Genomic DNA, 18,152 nt, shown 5'->3' on the forward strand with positions numbered 1-18,152 from the left:
AAAGCCAACAGTGAACATCAGCAGCGCACCGTCGCAAGCCGCACAGCACAGCCTGGCACCGAGCCGGAGAGCGCGGATTGGACAGCAACAGCCTGCAACTGTTTCTTTGTCCCCGCAGGAGATCTGAATCCCCAGAGATTGGATGAGTATTCAACTTCAATGCATTACAGCTCGAGAATTCAATTGTTATCCCAACCAGTTGATATCAATTTAATTCCTAAGAGTTATGTACTTGTTTGAGTATCTAATGTAGAAGTTGTAACCAAGTTCACTTTACGAAACGGTCTAAATGAATGATATACTGAACGTATCTCCTCTTGATATGTGAAACTCTTTGTAACTGACCGAATATACCTTTTGTATTCTGATAACCCTCTCGATAAGATCTGTTAGTTTTACATGCATATTCTATGTATTAATAAATGTATCCTCGTGTATTAGTACCTGTGTGTGCGCGTTGTTTGAGTTATGTCGCATGGTTGGATTCTAAAGTCATCAAAAGAATCAACTTTGTGATTTACTGCTACAATTAATAATTGTCTCAGTAAATGCCCAAACCCTACAGAACTGGTGCCTTCAGAGAGCCACTATGATTCCATATTTGGCGTCCCTGAACCGGTTTTCCCTACAAATGTATAAGAATCACAGTTTATAAACAAATCTGACATCCCTCTACAGTATGTGTTATCTACTGCAAAACCTACGTAGAAGACGTCACCCACAAGTAAAAGTGTTTGATTGAGAAGAAAAAAGCTTGTATGACATTTATATCCCTTTTAAATCTGACTTTTTGTAACTGTGTAACTATTTCTCCAGCAGGGTATGAATTCTGTAGGGCCTAGATCAGGATTGAGCAGAATAAAACTAAAAAATAACATTAAGATAAAACCAAAATAGAATAACAATATGAAAAAATAAATGTTTTAATTGGATTATGGATATTTACACTAAATCACCCAGTTCAACATGACTTCCTGAATGTCTCACGTGTCTCTTTGCAAGGCCTCCTTCTGCAATTTTGTTGCCGAGGCAACAATGCACAGCATTCTTCAAACAAAGTTTTGTGATGTCTAGGATATGGACTGTCAGAAATAATAATTATTGGCAATGACAAAAACATCCAGTAAAACAGCTATCTCTCTTATTTCTATACTGTAGTTCAACATGTTACACACTGTCTGAATCCAGAATATTACAGTACCAATACAAGCAGAACAAAAACATATGTCTTATACACATTTTATTACTATCATTCTTAGAAATGTTGTTTCTTTTTAAACATACAGTATTCTAACATCTAGAGTATGTTAAATTATCATTAGCATTATTATTGTTTTCAGAAAGTTAAAGCTGTGATTAAAGTGTCACCAGGACATTTATGTGAAAATATACAGTATTTTACTGCAGTATGTAGTAATGATCAACAATGTGGTTAAATAAGGGTCCCCTATGAGTCTTATGAAAGATAATTTAGTATTACTGAAAACCTGCATAGATGTGTACTAAATAAATATAATGTATGGAATATAGAATCATTAAGTTAATGCTTCTTTTAAACAAGGTGATTCAAAAACCTTAAATGAGAAAACCTATAAACACAATTTATAGATTTGAATTATTAAAATAAGTTATCATTTGATCACTTAAACAGTAATATAAACACACTTTAATTCATTGGGAGTAAAGAAGCATAAATTCTCTACTTGGAAATAAAATCTGTTTTCAGAAAGGGTTCTTCAAAAAATGTCCAAATGTCTAATATCAATAACTTACTTAAGCAAAATCATAATTCATAATACTGTAAACGTCTAGCGGCTACATCATACTAATGATTAATAGATACAAATGGATTAATGTAAATACTCTAAAATAATAGATACATTAAATTTTAGATGATTTTATCTGGAACTAAATTAAAAGTTATGTCTAATCTATTTCACAATTAAATAATTACAAATGTGTGTAATATGCATGAGAAAATTATTTGAAATTCACAACAATAAAATATAGTCCCAATTATCTCTTAGATAATTTTGAGTCTTAACTAAACTCATCCTTTCAAGAAATCTGCATACCACTTTCATCACAGATGGAATCATGACAGACGCCTCTCACTTTTGACATTGATGGGACCATTGTTACGGGTGTCCGAAGGCCATGCCGTGGAATGGCCAGGAGAACAATAAAGACCCTATGCACAGCTAAAAAAGGGGGAAACACAGAGGTTAGCCCAGGCTCAGGGGTCAGACGATGTCGGTATAGAAACCTATGCCCCCAGGCCACGGACGTAGGAGGACCTGCTGCTAGACAGGTCTCAGGACATCTGTACCCTCAGTGCTGAGCCAGGAGCAGAGCAGACACAGGAAGTAAATAGGCTCCAAGACAAGACACACTGGAAAGACGTGAATAAGGGAACTTGGAACAGGACAAAAGAGCAGCGCCCTCTAGGTGTACAGGGTATGATAACCATACCTTCATCATGTTCATCCAGGACTGGAGTTGCTCTCACCTCTCCAGCCACAAAGCTCTACCAAAAAACAAGCAGCTCTGTGCCCGCCACACCATTCTCATTTTACTTTCAAATCTCCTGATGCTTCCCAAAAACTGACAACTGCAGCAGACATCTTCCATGGCAGTTTTTTCCCCCTTCTCACTCTCTTCCCAATCTTGCCTGCTCTGTTATCCTCCCCTTCTTTTAGCATGTATCTTTTTCTGAATGGATGTGTTCTAAAAAAATGAAAATATACAAAGTGGCTTTAAAATGTGTATTTAAAACAAAATACTGTATACAAGTAAAAAACTCAATTGCAAATTCTGTTTGAGGGCATCTTTTATTTTCCCTGCTCTTTCCGAGCGTCCTGGAGATTGTTGGTTAGAGGTGTATTCATGTTACTACTTCATTATTATTATCATTTAAATATTTGATACACTGTGATATTTATATAATATATTTATTTATACTGTATACAGTATGTGTTATATAATATATTAACATAAATGTGAATATAATTTTCATATTATGTTATTATTAGAGAAAGTAATTATTAATCGAAGGGATACATATTTATGAAGAAGAGGGATACTATTGTGTACTTTATTTTAAGCTGCCACTACTAGCTACTGTATATACAGTAATATACTGTATTTATATTTTCAAATTAATATTGTCTGTGATGTTCAGAGACATGATACTTCTGTTATTTTTATTTTTGGCTACAAAAATGTCCCTTTAGTTACATAATTCCATAAGAATTGGATTTAAAGAAGTACAGTACAGTAGGGAAACAGATTAAATTAAGCAACCAACTCACCGCAAGTGTGCCTATCGATCGTCTTTGGCCAATGAATTACACAGCCAAAGTACACCGCACCTTGCTGTAGAGATTCTAACTTAACAATGAATGTTAATGTGCATTCTGAGTGGCAGCATTTGTGCTAATCTATTCTTAATAAGAGTAGCCTTTCATATAAAAATCATACAGAGTTTCTTACAAGCTTTTCCAACTAACTTCAAATTCTGAGGACTACTGCATTAATGTAACATTAATGCAATAATTCATTAATGTGATAATGTAATTCAGCACTGATTATGCAAGTGAGATTGTAATATTCAGTGCAGTTGAAAATATGAAAAAAAAAATATTTAAATCAGCAGTAACATTGCCTTTTTAAATCTTAAATATAACTAAAAAAAAGCTCCGGTGATGTTCATCTATATAAAAAAGACGTGTGAATCTGTGTGTTTTTTCAAGTTTCCTGTCTGTTAGTCCTGTAGTTCCACATCTTCATTTGCACACTATCTGACACAGAAACAGCATCTTCTTAGGCGCTGTAGAATCATGATGGTTCTTAAATCATTTGTTACACTGTGTGAGTACAAATTATTAGTCTAAGAAATGTGTGCTTGATGCTTCCTTTTCTCTCTGTTTCAAAATTTGTAAACTCATTGTGTTATTCAACATTTTTTTGCTTTGTTAAAGTTATAGCTTGGGTTGAAGTTGGACCGAGTAATTCAGGTATGTTATTCTTTTGCATATTTGCATATAAACTTGAATTATTGTGTAATTTACAAACTTTTCAAGTGGTTGTTCAAAGTGCTTAGAGATTTTTAGTTAAATTAATAAAAATCTTGAATGATGTCATCAAATTTCAAGCTCATTTAAAAACTAAAATTGAAGACCTCAGAAACACACTAATTGGAAGTACAACACAGGAAACTCTTCTACTCAATTGCAAGATCAGTGCTTTTTTACTAAAAAATAATCAACAATACAAATTGTCTTGTTCGATAGCAAAATGTTCCCCCTTATCTTTACAGTTTGTTTGAATCTTTAATAATCAAAAGAGGAATTTAGCAGTTGAACATGGGACATAGATTTTTTTCATAGAAAATACATGGAAATTAACCAACTGAACACATATAACAGAGTATTATATTACTTTTTATCATCACAGCTTAAAATAAAATAAAGCTATATATTTTATAAAGTTCTAGATTTTATATTTATATTTGAAGTCATAAAGTCAAGTCATTTTTGCTACTGAACCAAAAAATAAATCTTTCATATTTAGAATTGAAAATGGCATTGAACTTGCTCAAAACCTTTTGGAATTTAAGGTGGTAGTTACAGGTACAGATGTTTTTAAATGTTTAAATAAATGAATTCATACAAGGCTTCTACTAATTCTAATATCTGTAACTTCTGTTTTTCTATGAATGTATTAAGGTGTAATTAATGTTCATGTCTCAATAATTTGGAATCATAAGATTTGACATTAATTAATAAAAATCAGTAATGTATTACGGTTTATGAGAGTATTTAAAGAAAGTCTTGATGAGTTGCTAGGAAAACTAATCTTGCTAATGCATATAGAACTGCATATAAATTACATAGACTTCATTCTCCAAGATGATTCATGAGAACTTCTCCTTTGTCTTACACACAGATCTGCTTCTACATCCTCTTCTTGAAGTGAACCCACAGCACATTAACATAGAGGAGTTTATCCAGATTATCTGCAAACATGAAAGAGGAACATCATGTCAGTTCTATACTGACCAGACCCCAGCCCATTTCCAGTCTACACCAGGTAAAACTGGTGTCTGTCAGCTCTCTGTGTCTGGGATAGAGCTACTGCAAGGAGAGGCTCATCAGAAGAAAACTGAGGTGAATCTCAGCTGTTCTGTTGAACTCAACACGAGAAACCAATCAACTATCTCTCAGCGCAGTGAGACAAAAACAATTGAGGTTATTGGTGAGTCTTTTTCTTTATATAAACCTGTACTTGTAGATTTGTTAATTCTCTTCTGTTATTAAACTTGGTATAATGAAAACTTTAGCTTCTTCCAATGATTGTAGTTTTGGATTAATAGGCTCTAACCACAATGCATTATAGCCCTTCTCTTACACATTAACATTCTTTACATTTTCTAAGAATGACAAATATAAACATACTGTAAAATTGAAACATTTACTGAGCATAATTCCATGTTGAGTAGAACTTATTTTAAAATATTTTCTGGGATCATTCTTAAATTTACTTACTTTGCCACCTCATGCCTGAATGGGATTCTGTGATTGTTGATGAGAGATATTGTCCCTTTTTTACTAACAGTCAGCTTTGGAAGAGTTCATATCCAGGCCAGTAAACCTTTCAACAAAGAAGAGGATCTCAAACTACGCTGTGAAGCAGCAAAAGGAACACATTGCCATTTCTACGTTGATCGGAACAAACTCCCTTTCAGATCAGCGCCTTACAGACAGGAATACAATCTTTGTCACCTCTCTGTGTCTGGGAGGGAGCTGCTGGTAGAGAGCGGTGGTGTGACCATCGCTCAGGTCTTTCTGAGCTGTGCTGTTGAGCTGGAAATAGAGGGATATACTGTTACCTCTCAGCGCAGTGAGCTCATCCCAGTCGAGGTGGAGGGTAAGAAACAGTTTTAAATAATCAATTTCAATGTATTTCTGTACGTGTATTTTGTACTGCATATGACTAAATGTACAGTAAAGGCTTTGTAAAGCATTCACTCCCTGCTGATGATGTCCTGTTTTGTTGAATAAATAATGTATGTATATTTAAGAGAATGTTTTTTAATCAAACTTGGATTCTCAGACTGAATTATTGTATGGAAAATCCTAAATGGCAGCAAAACTGCAAAGGAAATATTAAAAAAATATATTATTGCGTATGTATTCACTCCACTGAACCAATACTTGATGGAAGAACTTTTAGAAACAATTACAACTGCATCTTTTTTCAATATTTCTTTATGAACTATTGCAGACTGGGATGGTGTAATTTTCTAATGGAATCAAGTCAAGACTGGGCAGCTTAAGGACATCCACTTTCTTTTGTTTTATGTCGCTCTAGAGTAGATTTGGTCTGGTGCTTTGAGTTATATTCCAGCTGAAAGGTGAATTCTCATCCCATTTGTCTTCTAAAAGTTTTCTGTACATTGCTCCATGAGTTTTTCCCTGAATCATCCCTCAATATAATGCTACACCGCTATGTAGAGATAGTGTTGACTGGGTATTGTGCTGTGTTGGGTTTGCTCCAGATGTAACACTTTGCATTTTGACTAAAATGTTCCAATTTTGTCTTGGCTGACCACAGGAGGAGGTGACTTTTCCAAGGCACTGTATTGTATCATTATTCCTGTATATTTTTAGGATTATTTTCCTTAAGCTTCAGTAAAAAAAAGTGTGTATCGTTAAGAATGTTTTCTACTGAACATTAATTGAATGACTCTTGAACTAAATTTAAAAATGTGTTAGAACAAGTTTGAAATATGCTTTACCACTTTGGCACTTCTTTCCTATAGGTTTGGAGTACAGTGATGTAGCTACAGCTGTACCCATCACCACTAGTGAGTAATGCTGTGTCAATACGTACATGTACTGTATCTACAGTATCTGTATGTAGCACAAAGATGTACAGTAGTGCATTTCAGTGTGAGCTACCATCTTGTCTTTATAAAGATGTCATTATACAATATCAATGTATTGATAAACATACTGTATGTAAGAGCTTTTGAAAGCTGAAAGATAGGTCTTTGCAGGTTTGATTTAGTTTCCAGTAAGATAGTCTCTTCAGTACTACAGTACATCCACTTGATCACTGTGCATAATAAATGTTGGCTGTGTACTTCTGTGTTGTATAGTACATACTTGCTACATTCTGAGCAAGTTTTCTCAAGAAGTGTTAATTTTTTGTAACATGATGGATAGATGAAGAGTAATTGGGTTTAAGATTTTAACTCTGCCGGTTATCTTATGTTACTGTTATCAAGTTGTTTTATTTGTTTTGGGTTGTGGCATTGGTTGGTCTCCCAACCAATATCGATTTTATTTGACGAGCGGTGGGGCTTGTTACTGTAAAAATAATTTATTCTTTGTAACCTACTTATAGAAATATTACACTATATTCCTCTTAGTATTTCACATTTGTAACTATTGCCATAGTATGGTAACATATGGCTGGGTGATCAAACAATATTTGATTGTATTAAGTTTATCTTGGCAGATTTCCTAAAACATAAAGCTGCCAAGCAACTATTTTACTGTGGAATAAGAGAGTAGAATTATAAATAGTTTTGTATAGATATCACATTTTCATAGTTATACATGAACAGTTTCATACTGTAGTTATACTTAATTTGGATGCTTTTGAATTACAGATGTTCAGAACAGCACTGCATCAAATTTCAACACCACTGGACTTGGTGAGTACAGAGCTGGAAAATTAGCTTTGAAGCATTTGGTCAACTGAGACTTGGTGGCTTGTGAAAGTTCTTGAAGAACAGCTGTTAAAGTGAATCACCAAAAATGTTGTGTCAGAACACTGCACACCAGTGATGTGCGGGTTGGCTTTTTTTTTACCCTCACCCGCCCGCGGTTGTGAGAAACTAACCCACACCCACCCGACACGATCTAAAACCTTTTTTTCTGAACCCGAGCCCGCCTGACCCGCAGGTGTGAATCAACCCGCACGTCTCTTATGCACACACAGCACCCACAGCCATATAAAAATCACGATGTGCTACATTTAATGTACTAAAGAATAATTTTAATTTAAAAATTATTTGTTTTTAACAACCCATGTAAATATTTTAGAGGGCTTTTTATCTACACATTTTTTTCTTTGTTTAGTTTCAGTACTCACACCAACTGTGGCTCAAACAGAAGGTAAGATGCCATTAATACATGAGGTCTCATTAAGTACAGATGGAGCCATTCAAAACAAACGGGCGATACCGCATTATTTTGCGGTGCGCTTTACGCAGTCTACCGCGAGGTACCGTAAATTCTCGTATAGTACCGCAAGTAAAATAATAGTATCCGGAATTTCCGCAAGGTGGAGCTAATAAAGCTCAACCTCTCATGTTTGAGCTGTCGCCATCAAAGTCTTTAACAAAGATATTACTAATAGTATTAATAATGAATGACCTTGGACAAGCTGTAAACTCAAAGTATTGCCCTGGTCCACATTCTTTTTTTCATTGACCGTCTTTGTAAAAGTAACACCACAGCATTTCGCAGTCACGCATTTGTTTCCAATCATGCAAAGTACAGTAATTTTTGAGAATCTCCGATTCACCATGCCTTTCACATGCTCATAAAAGAGATTGATTTAGGAACATAAACATATTACTGTATGCAAACTGTACTGTAAACGGTATGTATATTTAATATCTTTACTGGGCCCGTATTGTTAAAAAAATTTGTTTGGTGCGAGTGAAGTTTTATTTAATCTCTGACCCAGGGAAACGTTTTATTTTTTCAAAGAAATGTTTGTTAAAAAAAAAAGTCATGGCTCCGGCTGGATTCCGGCTTGTGTTGCGGTACATGAATCAAATTATATCGTTATTAATTTCTTTAGATACGCGATTCCATATTATATTCCCTTTTACTCAAATTCTAAAAGTATGCTTGTTGACTCCGGTATCACGTTAATTAAAGACTTCGATGCTTAAACTGTTTAGGGAGAAATGGAATACTGGTGTGTATTTTTTCTTTAAAGTACCGAGACCAGCCATATACTCTATGTTTATGTTCCAAAATTAATATTGTTTATGGCCTTCACACGCGTTACAGTATGCTCCTATTCTTTTTATGCTCAGCTACTAAGATTTCCCGTCAGTGGTAAAATTCCATATAAATATTCAATACTTAAACGGGCACAGTAAAGACATTTAAATCTTTCTACGACCGACCAACGCACCATGAGGCCCCTGTCGGTCAACAAATCACGTACCACGGTATTTTGCATTGTGACGCGCGAGGCCGTAGCCAATTACCTCCGGTACGTGTCTGTGCCGCGCACTTTGAATGGCTGCATCTGTACTATGGCTTAAAAGAAAAAGAAGATCCCCATCATTTTGTTTCACAGTATTTTGTTATGTATGTACCATATATAACAGTATGTATCTCGTGTGGAAGGGCAGACGTACTCTTCCCGATCTGTCCTTATATGGGAGCATCCCTCTCTTGGCACATTGCAAGCTCCACAGCGCCTGACAGCAGTGTTAGCGCCACCTGAAGAAGCAATGGCATCTCTGTAAGCCTGCAGACCTGTGAGACCTTGAAACAGTTGCTGTTTGCTGAAAAGCTACAAGTGCACTTAAACATTTGTGCAACTGTTACTTCAGGAATCTCAGTCAGAGTGCTAACTCTAGAGACATCACCCAGGAAAGAACTTGTTTGGACTCTAAAGATCAATCCATGCATTTAGAAACTAAGAAATATTTTATATTACACTTGTTATATTATTGTCTGAAATTGCTTTGGAGAGATTACATTTTTTTTATATTCTTTCCTTTTTGACAGGACAATATCCTTATGTTTTCATCTGGGTGGCTGCTGGAGAATTTTTTTCTCTGATGGCAACAGCAGGCTTGAGTGTCTGCTATTTCAAATACAGTGAGTTGATCTTTCATGCATTAATGTAATTTCAACTATTTCTAAATAGTTTAGCTAAACCTTCCTTTTTTATCTGTAAAACTATGATAGGATAATTCTGGAATTTGAGATACACAGTTCTGCACGTCTCATAGGTCAGAGTTAAATTATAAATTTATAATGACATGGAATACAATTTAATGAATTGGGCCAATTAGTTCTGGAATGGTCAGGTTATCCTTCACAGCTACAGCTGTTTTCAATTAATATGGTATCCAAAATAATGAAGAGTAGTAGTGAACTAGAGACACTGCAAAATAGGCTAAAGGTTGGATTGACCTTGAACAGGATACACAGTCACATACATACAGTTTTTTAAAGTTCTTAGTGATTAATAAAGGTAAGTGGTTTTCCAGGACCATATTTTACTGTGATTAGTGTAGTTTTATGATGGACAAAGAAGCCAGTCATTTAATATGGCAATCTGGCAATACTATCTACCAAAATGTTTGGTAGTTTATTTTATTTTTTCTGGAACTGAAATTGAATTTTCATTGTTATTTAACTTTGGCAGTAAATACTGCAGAAATGATACACTACATGCTTTTCAAAAATGTTGCATTTATAGCATGCAGTTTCTAAAACAATACTGAAAAGACAAAGCCGAAAGAACTTAACACATTTATAGTTTGCATGTTTCAAATTTTATATAGATGAATGTCTCAAAATATTTGTAAAGAATAAATTCTATCTGTATCTAAAAGAGTGTAAATGTTTTTTTTTATTCAGAGAGAGACAATCAATGCAGTGAAAGGTGAGTCAGCTTTTTATGTATATTCTAATATATTAATATATTAGATAGCTAATACAAAACTATCTGGAGATCTCCAGCTCTGAGCTCTACTGCAATGAAAAACTGTTCCAAACCAATGTGAGAGACCAGCTAATTGCCCCTGATAATTTTGTTAGTTTTAAATTCAAGAATTTAGACACAGAAGTAATTGAATATTAATTTTATTAATTTATCATTTTTATGTTTTGATTTTATGAGGCTGACTACCACTCACCTGAGTTTGTATCAGCATATTTAACCCTGTATTAGTTAACTCCTGTGTGATTGAACTGCCATTTCTGTGTAAAACAACAGTTTGATTTACTGTATGTTTATTCTTATGCTGGTTTAATTGCTAGACTTGCTAATTGAATCAATAAAATCATATCTAGTATTCTTTGAATCTGTAAGGTAAATTACTAATAATTTCATTGAATTGAATTCTTGTAGCCATAGAAGCACTCTGTGATTTTATTAATCCAGTTTCTAATTGTCAAAATAAAACAATCATACTATTAAATTGCTGCAACTCTTGATAAGCTAAACATACAGTATTTATTCCTTTACATGTAGTTTGTTTGTAACAGTATTTCAAGAGTATCACATTTAGTCAGGAATAATCAGTTAACCAAACCAAAACATTGTATCAGTATCCAAAATCATTATGCTTAATTTCAATAAAATATTTTTGCAGAAACAGTGATACCTGTACATTGCTTTAGATACTCAATATATTTTACAAAGTTTATTTTAATAGAATTTAAAATATACAGTAGTCACAGGACAGAAAAGAATCTCACACACTGAACAAAAGGGAAAAAATGAACACATTATTTATAGTACCCCTCCCCTGTACCACTGCAGCATTGCAGCTGCCTCCATAGTTAATTTCTCATAAGTGGGGGGGTTAATCAAAGTGCAGAACTTTGGCCAGGACTGTCATTTCCTCAGCCAATTAGTGAATTAATGGCAAAATACATGATGTTATTCTATTATCCTCTGGCTTGTTTTGACCAAACTACTAAAAATATTAGTGCAATTTATGTTACAATGCTAAATATAGTAAATATGCTTCAAATTACCGCATTAGAAAATATGCTTTATGATGTATTGGGCAGAAAGTGTTGTAAGGAACATGTTTCTAGCATGATCCTACAGTATATATTTATAACATACTATTTCCAGTGAGTGTGGTGACTGCCCTGTCAAACTTGTTCTTCACCATCACATCTGCAGTAGATAAGGTGGGTAGCTGCATCAGCATGCGTTGTCTGCAAAGGAACAAGTAATGGGTTTATTCCTTGCTGAAAAGAGAAGAGAGAAAATGTTTCGGCTGTGAAGCCTTCTTCAGTTGTGAAAAAGACAAGGCAGACAGCAAAGATTAAATAGCACAGAAGAACAAAATCTGGGAGAGGGGAGGAGGCAGGAGGGGAAGAGAGGCAGAGAGGTTACCCAGGAAGTGCAAAGTGGAGAGGGGTGAAGAAAGGTGTGAAGTCAAAACCTGCATGAGAACAGAGAAGATTACAAGAAAATAAGTCGGTCATTGAGAGAAGGGTGGTGGTTTGAACCTTGTTTCAGGATGGGTTTTGTTTCTATTGTTTTTCTGCTATGGGAATTGAGAAACCCTTCTTAGAGAACAAAGAGATCAGTGTGATCATGGCCGTCTGAGGTGAAATAAGAAACTCAGGGCTTGGAGAAATCTTTAATCTTCACAGCCCTAACATGTTCTCTGAAGTGGTCTCCTGGTCTCCTTCTGATTTCCCCAACGTAGATAGATGGGGATTTTTGCAGGAGATACAGTAAATAGGGTTGCTGGAGGTACAGGATGTTGTCTGGGTGATCCGGAATTGACCTGAGGGCCCCTGAATGAGTGTGTTGTTATATATGTATTTGCAGGTGATGCAGCAAGTTCTGTTGCAGGGGAAGGTGCCTGGTGGGGATGATGGCCGAGTGCAGTCAAGGGAGCTGTGAAACAGAAGTTTACGTAGATTGGGTGGTCAGTGGTATGAGATGATTGGGTGGTTAGAAAAAAAGGTACCGATGGAGGGATCACTCTGTAAAATGGAGTAGTTGTTAATAATGGTCCTGGGGGTAGAAAGTGTGTTAGACTGGTATGGAAGCTCCAAAGAAGGCGGTTGTGAGACTGGGAGTTCCTGGTCGAGTTGATGATCCGAGGGCTTATTTTGGATCGGGTGAGGGCCCTATCGATAACATGGCTGGGGTATCCTCTGTTGATGAAAAAATAATACATTTTGAGTGCTTGGTTCTGGAAATCCATGTTATCACTGCAGAGTTGACGTAGCCTGAGGAACTGTGATAAAGGGAGAAAGTTTTTGGAGTGAGTGGGATGAAAAGAGCTGTATAGGAGATAGCTGTGTGAATTTGTGGGTTTGTAATAGACCGAGGATGAGAGTCGTGACTGGTTAACAGATAAATTTATGTCTAGAAACGGAAGAGTGGTGAAAGATATGTTAATTATATATTTGAGGGACGGTAGAGAGCTAGTGAATTGAAGCAGGAAGTGTTCTAGCTGGTCATTAGTGTGGGTGGGGGGATCAATCTTGCATTTGTCTAGCATGTTCTTGAGGGCTGTAAGACCATCATTGTGGGGAATTATGGTGTAGAGAGACGTGATAACCATAATACAACTGTAGCATTCTGAACCCTGAAATTGGAAATCATTGAAAAGTTGGACTGCAGGGTTAGTATCATTGATATATGAGGGAAGCATTTCAACCAGAGGTCTCATAAGGCTATCATGGAAAGCAGAGATGAGTGTGGTCAGACAATTGCATGCTGAGACAATGGGGCATCCAGGAATGTCAGATTTGTGGATTTTGGGAAGGAGATAGGATTGGGATACCTGGGGATGTTCAACGATGAGACAGTTCGCCTCCTGGGGGAGCTTCTGGTTGCTGATAAGAAGAGAGATAGTGGATACCACTTCCTTTTGGTAGTCAGTGGTAGGATCCTGTTGGAGAGGATGGTAGGCATTACATCTGCAGTGTCTGTATAGACAATACACATCCACTATGCTTTAAATTATGGTTTGCTCATACTACCTAGTTGATGTTTTATCTTTGATTGCAGGCATAATTAAATGTAATAATGATAGCTTGGGTCTAGGATCTACATCATTAATGTAGATTGCTTTTGTAGGGAAAACCGGTTCAGGGACGCCAAATATGTAATCATAGTGGCTCTCTGAAGGCACCAGTTCTGTAGGGTTTGGGCATTTACTGAGACAATTATTAATTGTAGCAGTAAATCACAAAGTTGATTCTTTTGATGGCTTTAGAATCCAACCATGCGACATAACTCAAACAACGCGCACACACAGGTACTAATACACGAGGATACATTTATTAATACATAGAATATGCCTTAAACTAACAGATCTTATCGAGAGGGTTATCAGAATACAAAAGATATATATTCAATCAGTTACGAAGTGTTACATATATCAAGAGGACATACGTTCAGTATATCATTCATTAGACCGTTTCATAAATGAACTTGGTTATAACTTCTACATTAGATACTCGAAACAAGTACATAACTCTTAGGAATTAAATTGATATCAACTGGTTGGGATAACAATTGAATTCTTGAGCTGTAATGCATTGAAGTTGAATACTCATCCAATTTTTGGGGATTCAGATCTCCTGCGGGCACAAAGAAACAGTTGCAGGCTGTTGCTGTCCAATCCGCGCTCTCTGGCTCGGTGCCAGGCTGTGCTGTGCGGCTTGCGACGGTGCGCTGCTGATGCTCATTGTTGGCTTTAACTAGCAAAGTTTGTGCACAGGAGAAAAGATGACTGTGGGTCCCAGCAAGTCAGGAAGAGGACCGGTTCGTTCCTGATGAAGAGCTAGTTCTGAATAGTGATTCAGCTGTCCACAGTTCCGACCTGTTCACGAGGCCTGCTGCTGGTTACTCTCTGGCAACCTCCACTCTAGACTCTAAGAACAAAGGAAAGTTCTGGCACTCGGACACACTGGCCGTTCCGTGGTTGTCCGGGCTGAGTCTCAGGATGGTCAGGAGGCGCGCTGCGAGAATGTCCTGCCCTTGGGAGCCTTCTGCTCCTGGGCCGTCCTGACCTGGAATTCTCCTTTGAATTCCCTTTAGAACAGTCCACAGAATCCTCTCCAGAATCCCCTTCTGAATCTGAATCTTGTCGAATCTGAATCTTGTTGAATCTGAATCTGAATCTCTCAGGCTCTCTGTGTTGCCTGTTTTTACCTGGAGGAACTTCAGCTCATTGATTGGCTGAAAGTTCCATGGGCATCAGAGTCCCACGTGGGTTACTCGGCCCTACCGGTCCCTGATTGGTTGATCAAGGTGAGATATGAGTCACTTAGTCCTGACACTTAGGAATGCAATCCAGATGTCCAACTCGCACTCCCTAGACAGATAGGCACCAATGGATGACCATTGATCATGATAGCCAGGCTTAGCTAAGTGCATCCCCCTTTGGGAGCTGTCCTTGGACCTTAAATCACCTTGCATGAATGGTTTCTCTGTGGCTGCACCACAGAGATGAACAGAGAAATGAGGCCTAATTTGGGAAAGCTCAGAAACACTTAATTCTGCCTTATTATTAAGCCTCGCCGCTACACTTTGGTATTAAAGGTTATATTGCTGCAACATACTATATATGATTTTGAAAAATTATTTAAACAGAAATAAGACTTCTTTCACATATGGCCATTCTATAGCTAACACATACTGTACATAATAGGCAGATATTGAGAAAGTGTATATCCTGTTAAAGCAGTACTTATATTTTTCTGTTCTCATTCTGTAAGGATTTGCAGCTTAGACGTTCTGAGAGTTGTCTGTAAGTTTGTGTACTTGTTTATTTCAACACTTAGTGTAAAGAACATGTATTGAGAAAGCTGAAGGATTGTAATTCAGCTATACTAGTGCTGCATGCTCTAGAGTAAAGTTCCAAGTTTTTGATTTTGTCTTTTCACAGATACAAACACTGATGAGGAATAACTGAATGAACATCTACTCCAGAACATCTACTAATAAGTGCTGAGTCTACTATATCATAAGTGGTTAAATAATTCTGACACTGTAATGCTACTTGTGATGTCAAATGTAACACCTTTTAAAACAAATTTATGTACAACAGACTACTGCTTATGTAACATTTCGTGTGACTTTAACTCGACACTGTAGCAACTACCAAAGTGCTGAATAGCCTCCTCTCATATGTAACCATTCTTATGTTCTTAATTATAAGTTCAACTCTGTACTATTTTTAAGTGGTCAAAACCAATTAGTCATATATTCAACAGTGATTTTTTCTTGCTTTTTAAAAAGCACAGCCATGAAATGATTTCCTTGTAATTACATACTATTACATACATTAGTTTACCTCAGAATGAATAATTGAGGATGATGAAATTCATTTGCATGTTTTATGTATATATTTCAAATAAAAAACGCTAAAATTTCTGTCACGAAGCGTTGGTCAGGACACTATGCGGATGGTATAATGCGGAAGGGAGTGAACCAGACACAGGAAGGAGAAGACTAGGAACTGGGCAGGTTGACGAACAGGGGGGTATGATGACTGTGCACTGGTGCTCAGGGGGGCATGCTCCAGGCGAACAAGTACAAGGGGGTCTAAAGGGAAATCCAGGGTGAAGTCCAAAGGTCCTGTACCGGGTGATCCACCACGCGTCCATCTTCCAATTCAGAGCCCGGAATAGTGTGAGCGTCTGGCTTATATAAGGAGGGGCTGGATAGGAGGCAGGTGCACAAAAGCAACTAAAATGTGAAAGAGCCGGAGCGCCCTTTAGAGGAGGGATTACAATCATGACACAGTCAATCTTGCTCCATTTGAGGTAAAGCTTCAGAGAATTTGAGCTAAATGAGAAGACCTCCTACATAACAATGGTATTTTAAGAGACAGCTAACACAGATTCAGAAGGGGAAAGTCCTATTTTGCTTGCTAGAAGAACAAGGAATTATTAGTAATAAGGATAATTATACTAAAGCATAAATACTATATATTTAGATTTCCAGAAAACCTTTCATATGTTGATTTTCAAAGTAACATTTGTTGGAATCAAAAATAATGTAAGCAAAAGGTGCAATGTAAGCAATAGAGTACCACAGTGATCTGTTTTAGGCCCACTATTCTTCCTGATCCACAGTATATCAATAATTTAGATTCTGTATTGTTGATTTTGTTTTGCCATGCCTGGTTAGAGACTCTTGGCTTTGTAGGTACTCAAATTTGTTTGCAGTTTTTTTATCTGTGGCTATGTATCTTTGTATGGTCCTATTGTATAAGGCTCTTGGGAGACCCTGGGGAGACCTGAATCTCTGACCACTGACCCAGAACATGCTCACTTGAGGACTGGACACCCAGGTCTTCAGTGACACCTTGAGAATCCCAGGATCATTTTGCAAGCTCTATTAAAACCGTAATCTTTAGTTTACCATAGCCAGAGAACCTAGCACACCTCCTTGCTTTAATTTAGTATTTTAACTCTTTGCTCCAGGATTCCCAGGCTCTGTGAACTATACAGTAGTTTAGGTTTCATTGCCCCTTTGTTACGTCACGGCCCCGGAGGACTCGTCATTCCACCTCACATTCCAGTACAGTTCCCAATTAGCCCTTTTCCTCAGCCTTTTTAATGCTGCTTCACACTGTGCTCAGTATTAGGGTTGTCCTGGCTAGAGCTTCTCCCATTCTTATCCTCTTATTATAGGCCAAACTAAAGTAAATCTACAGTGCTACTCTGCCCTCTCAGACCAGGAGTCTCTCAATCGCAATCTGCACAGACTGGATCTGGGGCTTGAGCTGGGAGCCCTCCTTGATGGTGACGGAGGTTGCGATAACAGGCCGGGAGACACCACAGGTGCGGCCCAGGGCCTGCTTGGAGCGCATGAAGATGTAGGGCACGTTCTTGTCCTCGCACAGCAGCAGCAAGTGGAGAATGATCTCGAGGGGCCCGGTGTCGGCAGCCATCACTATGAACTCCGCAATGCCGCGGTTCAGGGTTTTAGTGGCTTCATTGGCTCCCTTCCTCAGCTGCTTGTAGTTGGCCACCTGCTGCACCAGGTCCAGGATGGTTTTAGTCAGTGTGGCATCAGCCAAGGGGTAGGCCTTGGGGTTCACTTCCGAGTCAATCATCACTACAGCAGGAGATCAGAGAAATTGGCAATGTAGGTAATTATTGTGTCCTCTCGGCGTGTGCTTCACAGAGGACCTTTCAAAAATATTTTTTTTTCAGAAGTAGTCCCACCAGTACTAAGCAGCCTGACAACGTCCCACCTACGTTTATTCCCCCACTATGCCCTCTCCACCTCAGCTACTGGTATGTCTCTGTTTCAGTGTTCTCTTGGCTACCAACCCTCTCTCTTCCCAGATATCCTTCCAGAACTCCAGGTGCCATCTGTAC

At 37.4% G+C, this 18,152-nt stretch overlaps 1 protein-coding gene and 1 pseudogene across 4 annotated transcripts; one reads left to right on the forward strand and one right to left on the reverse strand.

Moving 5' to 3' along the window:
* Positions 1–3,735: 3,735 nt before the first annotated feature.
* Positions 3,736–15,994, forward strand: LOC148674495 (uncharacterized). 4 transcript variants are annotated; one of them, XM_088624678.1, is made up of 9 exons: positions 3,736–3,870; positions 3,981–4,016; positions 4,948–5,256; positions 5,617–5,928; positions 6,824–6,868; positions 7,679–7,723; positions 8,151–8,186; positions 9,828–9,945; positions 15,707–15,994. In XM_088624678.1, exons 1-9 carry the CDS (start codon positions 3,840–3,842, stop codon positions 15,717–15,719), a joined length of 945 nt encoding a protein of 314 aa, XP_088480804.1. In that variant the 5' UTR covers positions 3,736–3,839; the 3' UTR covers positions 15,720–15,994. The 4 variants fall into 4 exon arrangements, with proteins under 4 accessions (XP_088480804.1, XP_088480802.1, XP_088480803.1 ...); XM_088624679.1 differs by having other exon boundaries at positions 3,808–3,870; positions 3,987–4,016; XM_088624676.1 differs by having other exon boundaries at positions 3,795–4,016.
* Positions 15,995–17,445: 1,451 nt separating this feature from the next.
* On the reverse strand, positions 17,446–17,955 carry LOC148674496 (NHP2-like protein 1 pseudogene; annotated as a pseudogene).
* Between the last annotated feature and the right edge of the window lie 197 nt (positions 17,956–18,152).

Source organism: Lepisosteus platostomus, chromosome 3 (assembly GCF_059453375.1).
Source record: "Lepisosteus platostomus isolate fLepPlt1 chromosome 3, fLepPlt1.hap1, whole genome shotgun sequence".
In the NCBI taxonomy this organism is placed as follows: Eukaryota; Metazoa; Chordata; class Actinopteri; order Semionotiformes; family Lepisosteidae; genus Lepisosteus; species Lepisosteus platostomus.

Bases quoted from the DNA above. Each gene is read 5' to 3' on its own strand.
- LOC148674495 (XM_088624676.1), top strand. From the start codon at position 3,908: ATGCTTCCTTTTCTCTCTGTTTCAAAATTTGTAAACTCATTGTGTTAT. The intron at 5,257-5,616 runs GTGAGTCTTTTT...TTTTACTAACAG, and splicing joins AAAAACAATTGAGGTTATTG to TCAGCTTTGGAAGAGTTCAT. The intron at 7,724-8,150 runs GTGAGTACAGAG...TTCTTTGTTTAG, and splicing joins TTTCAACACCACTGGACTTG to TTTCAGTACTCACACCAACT.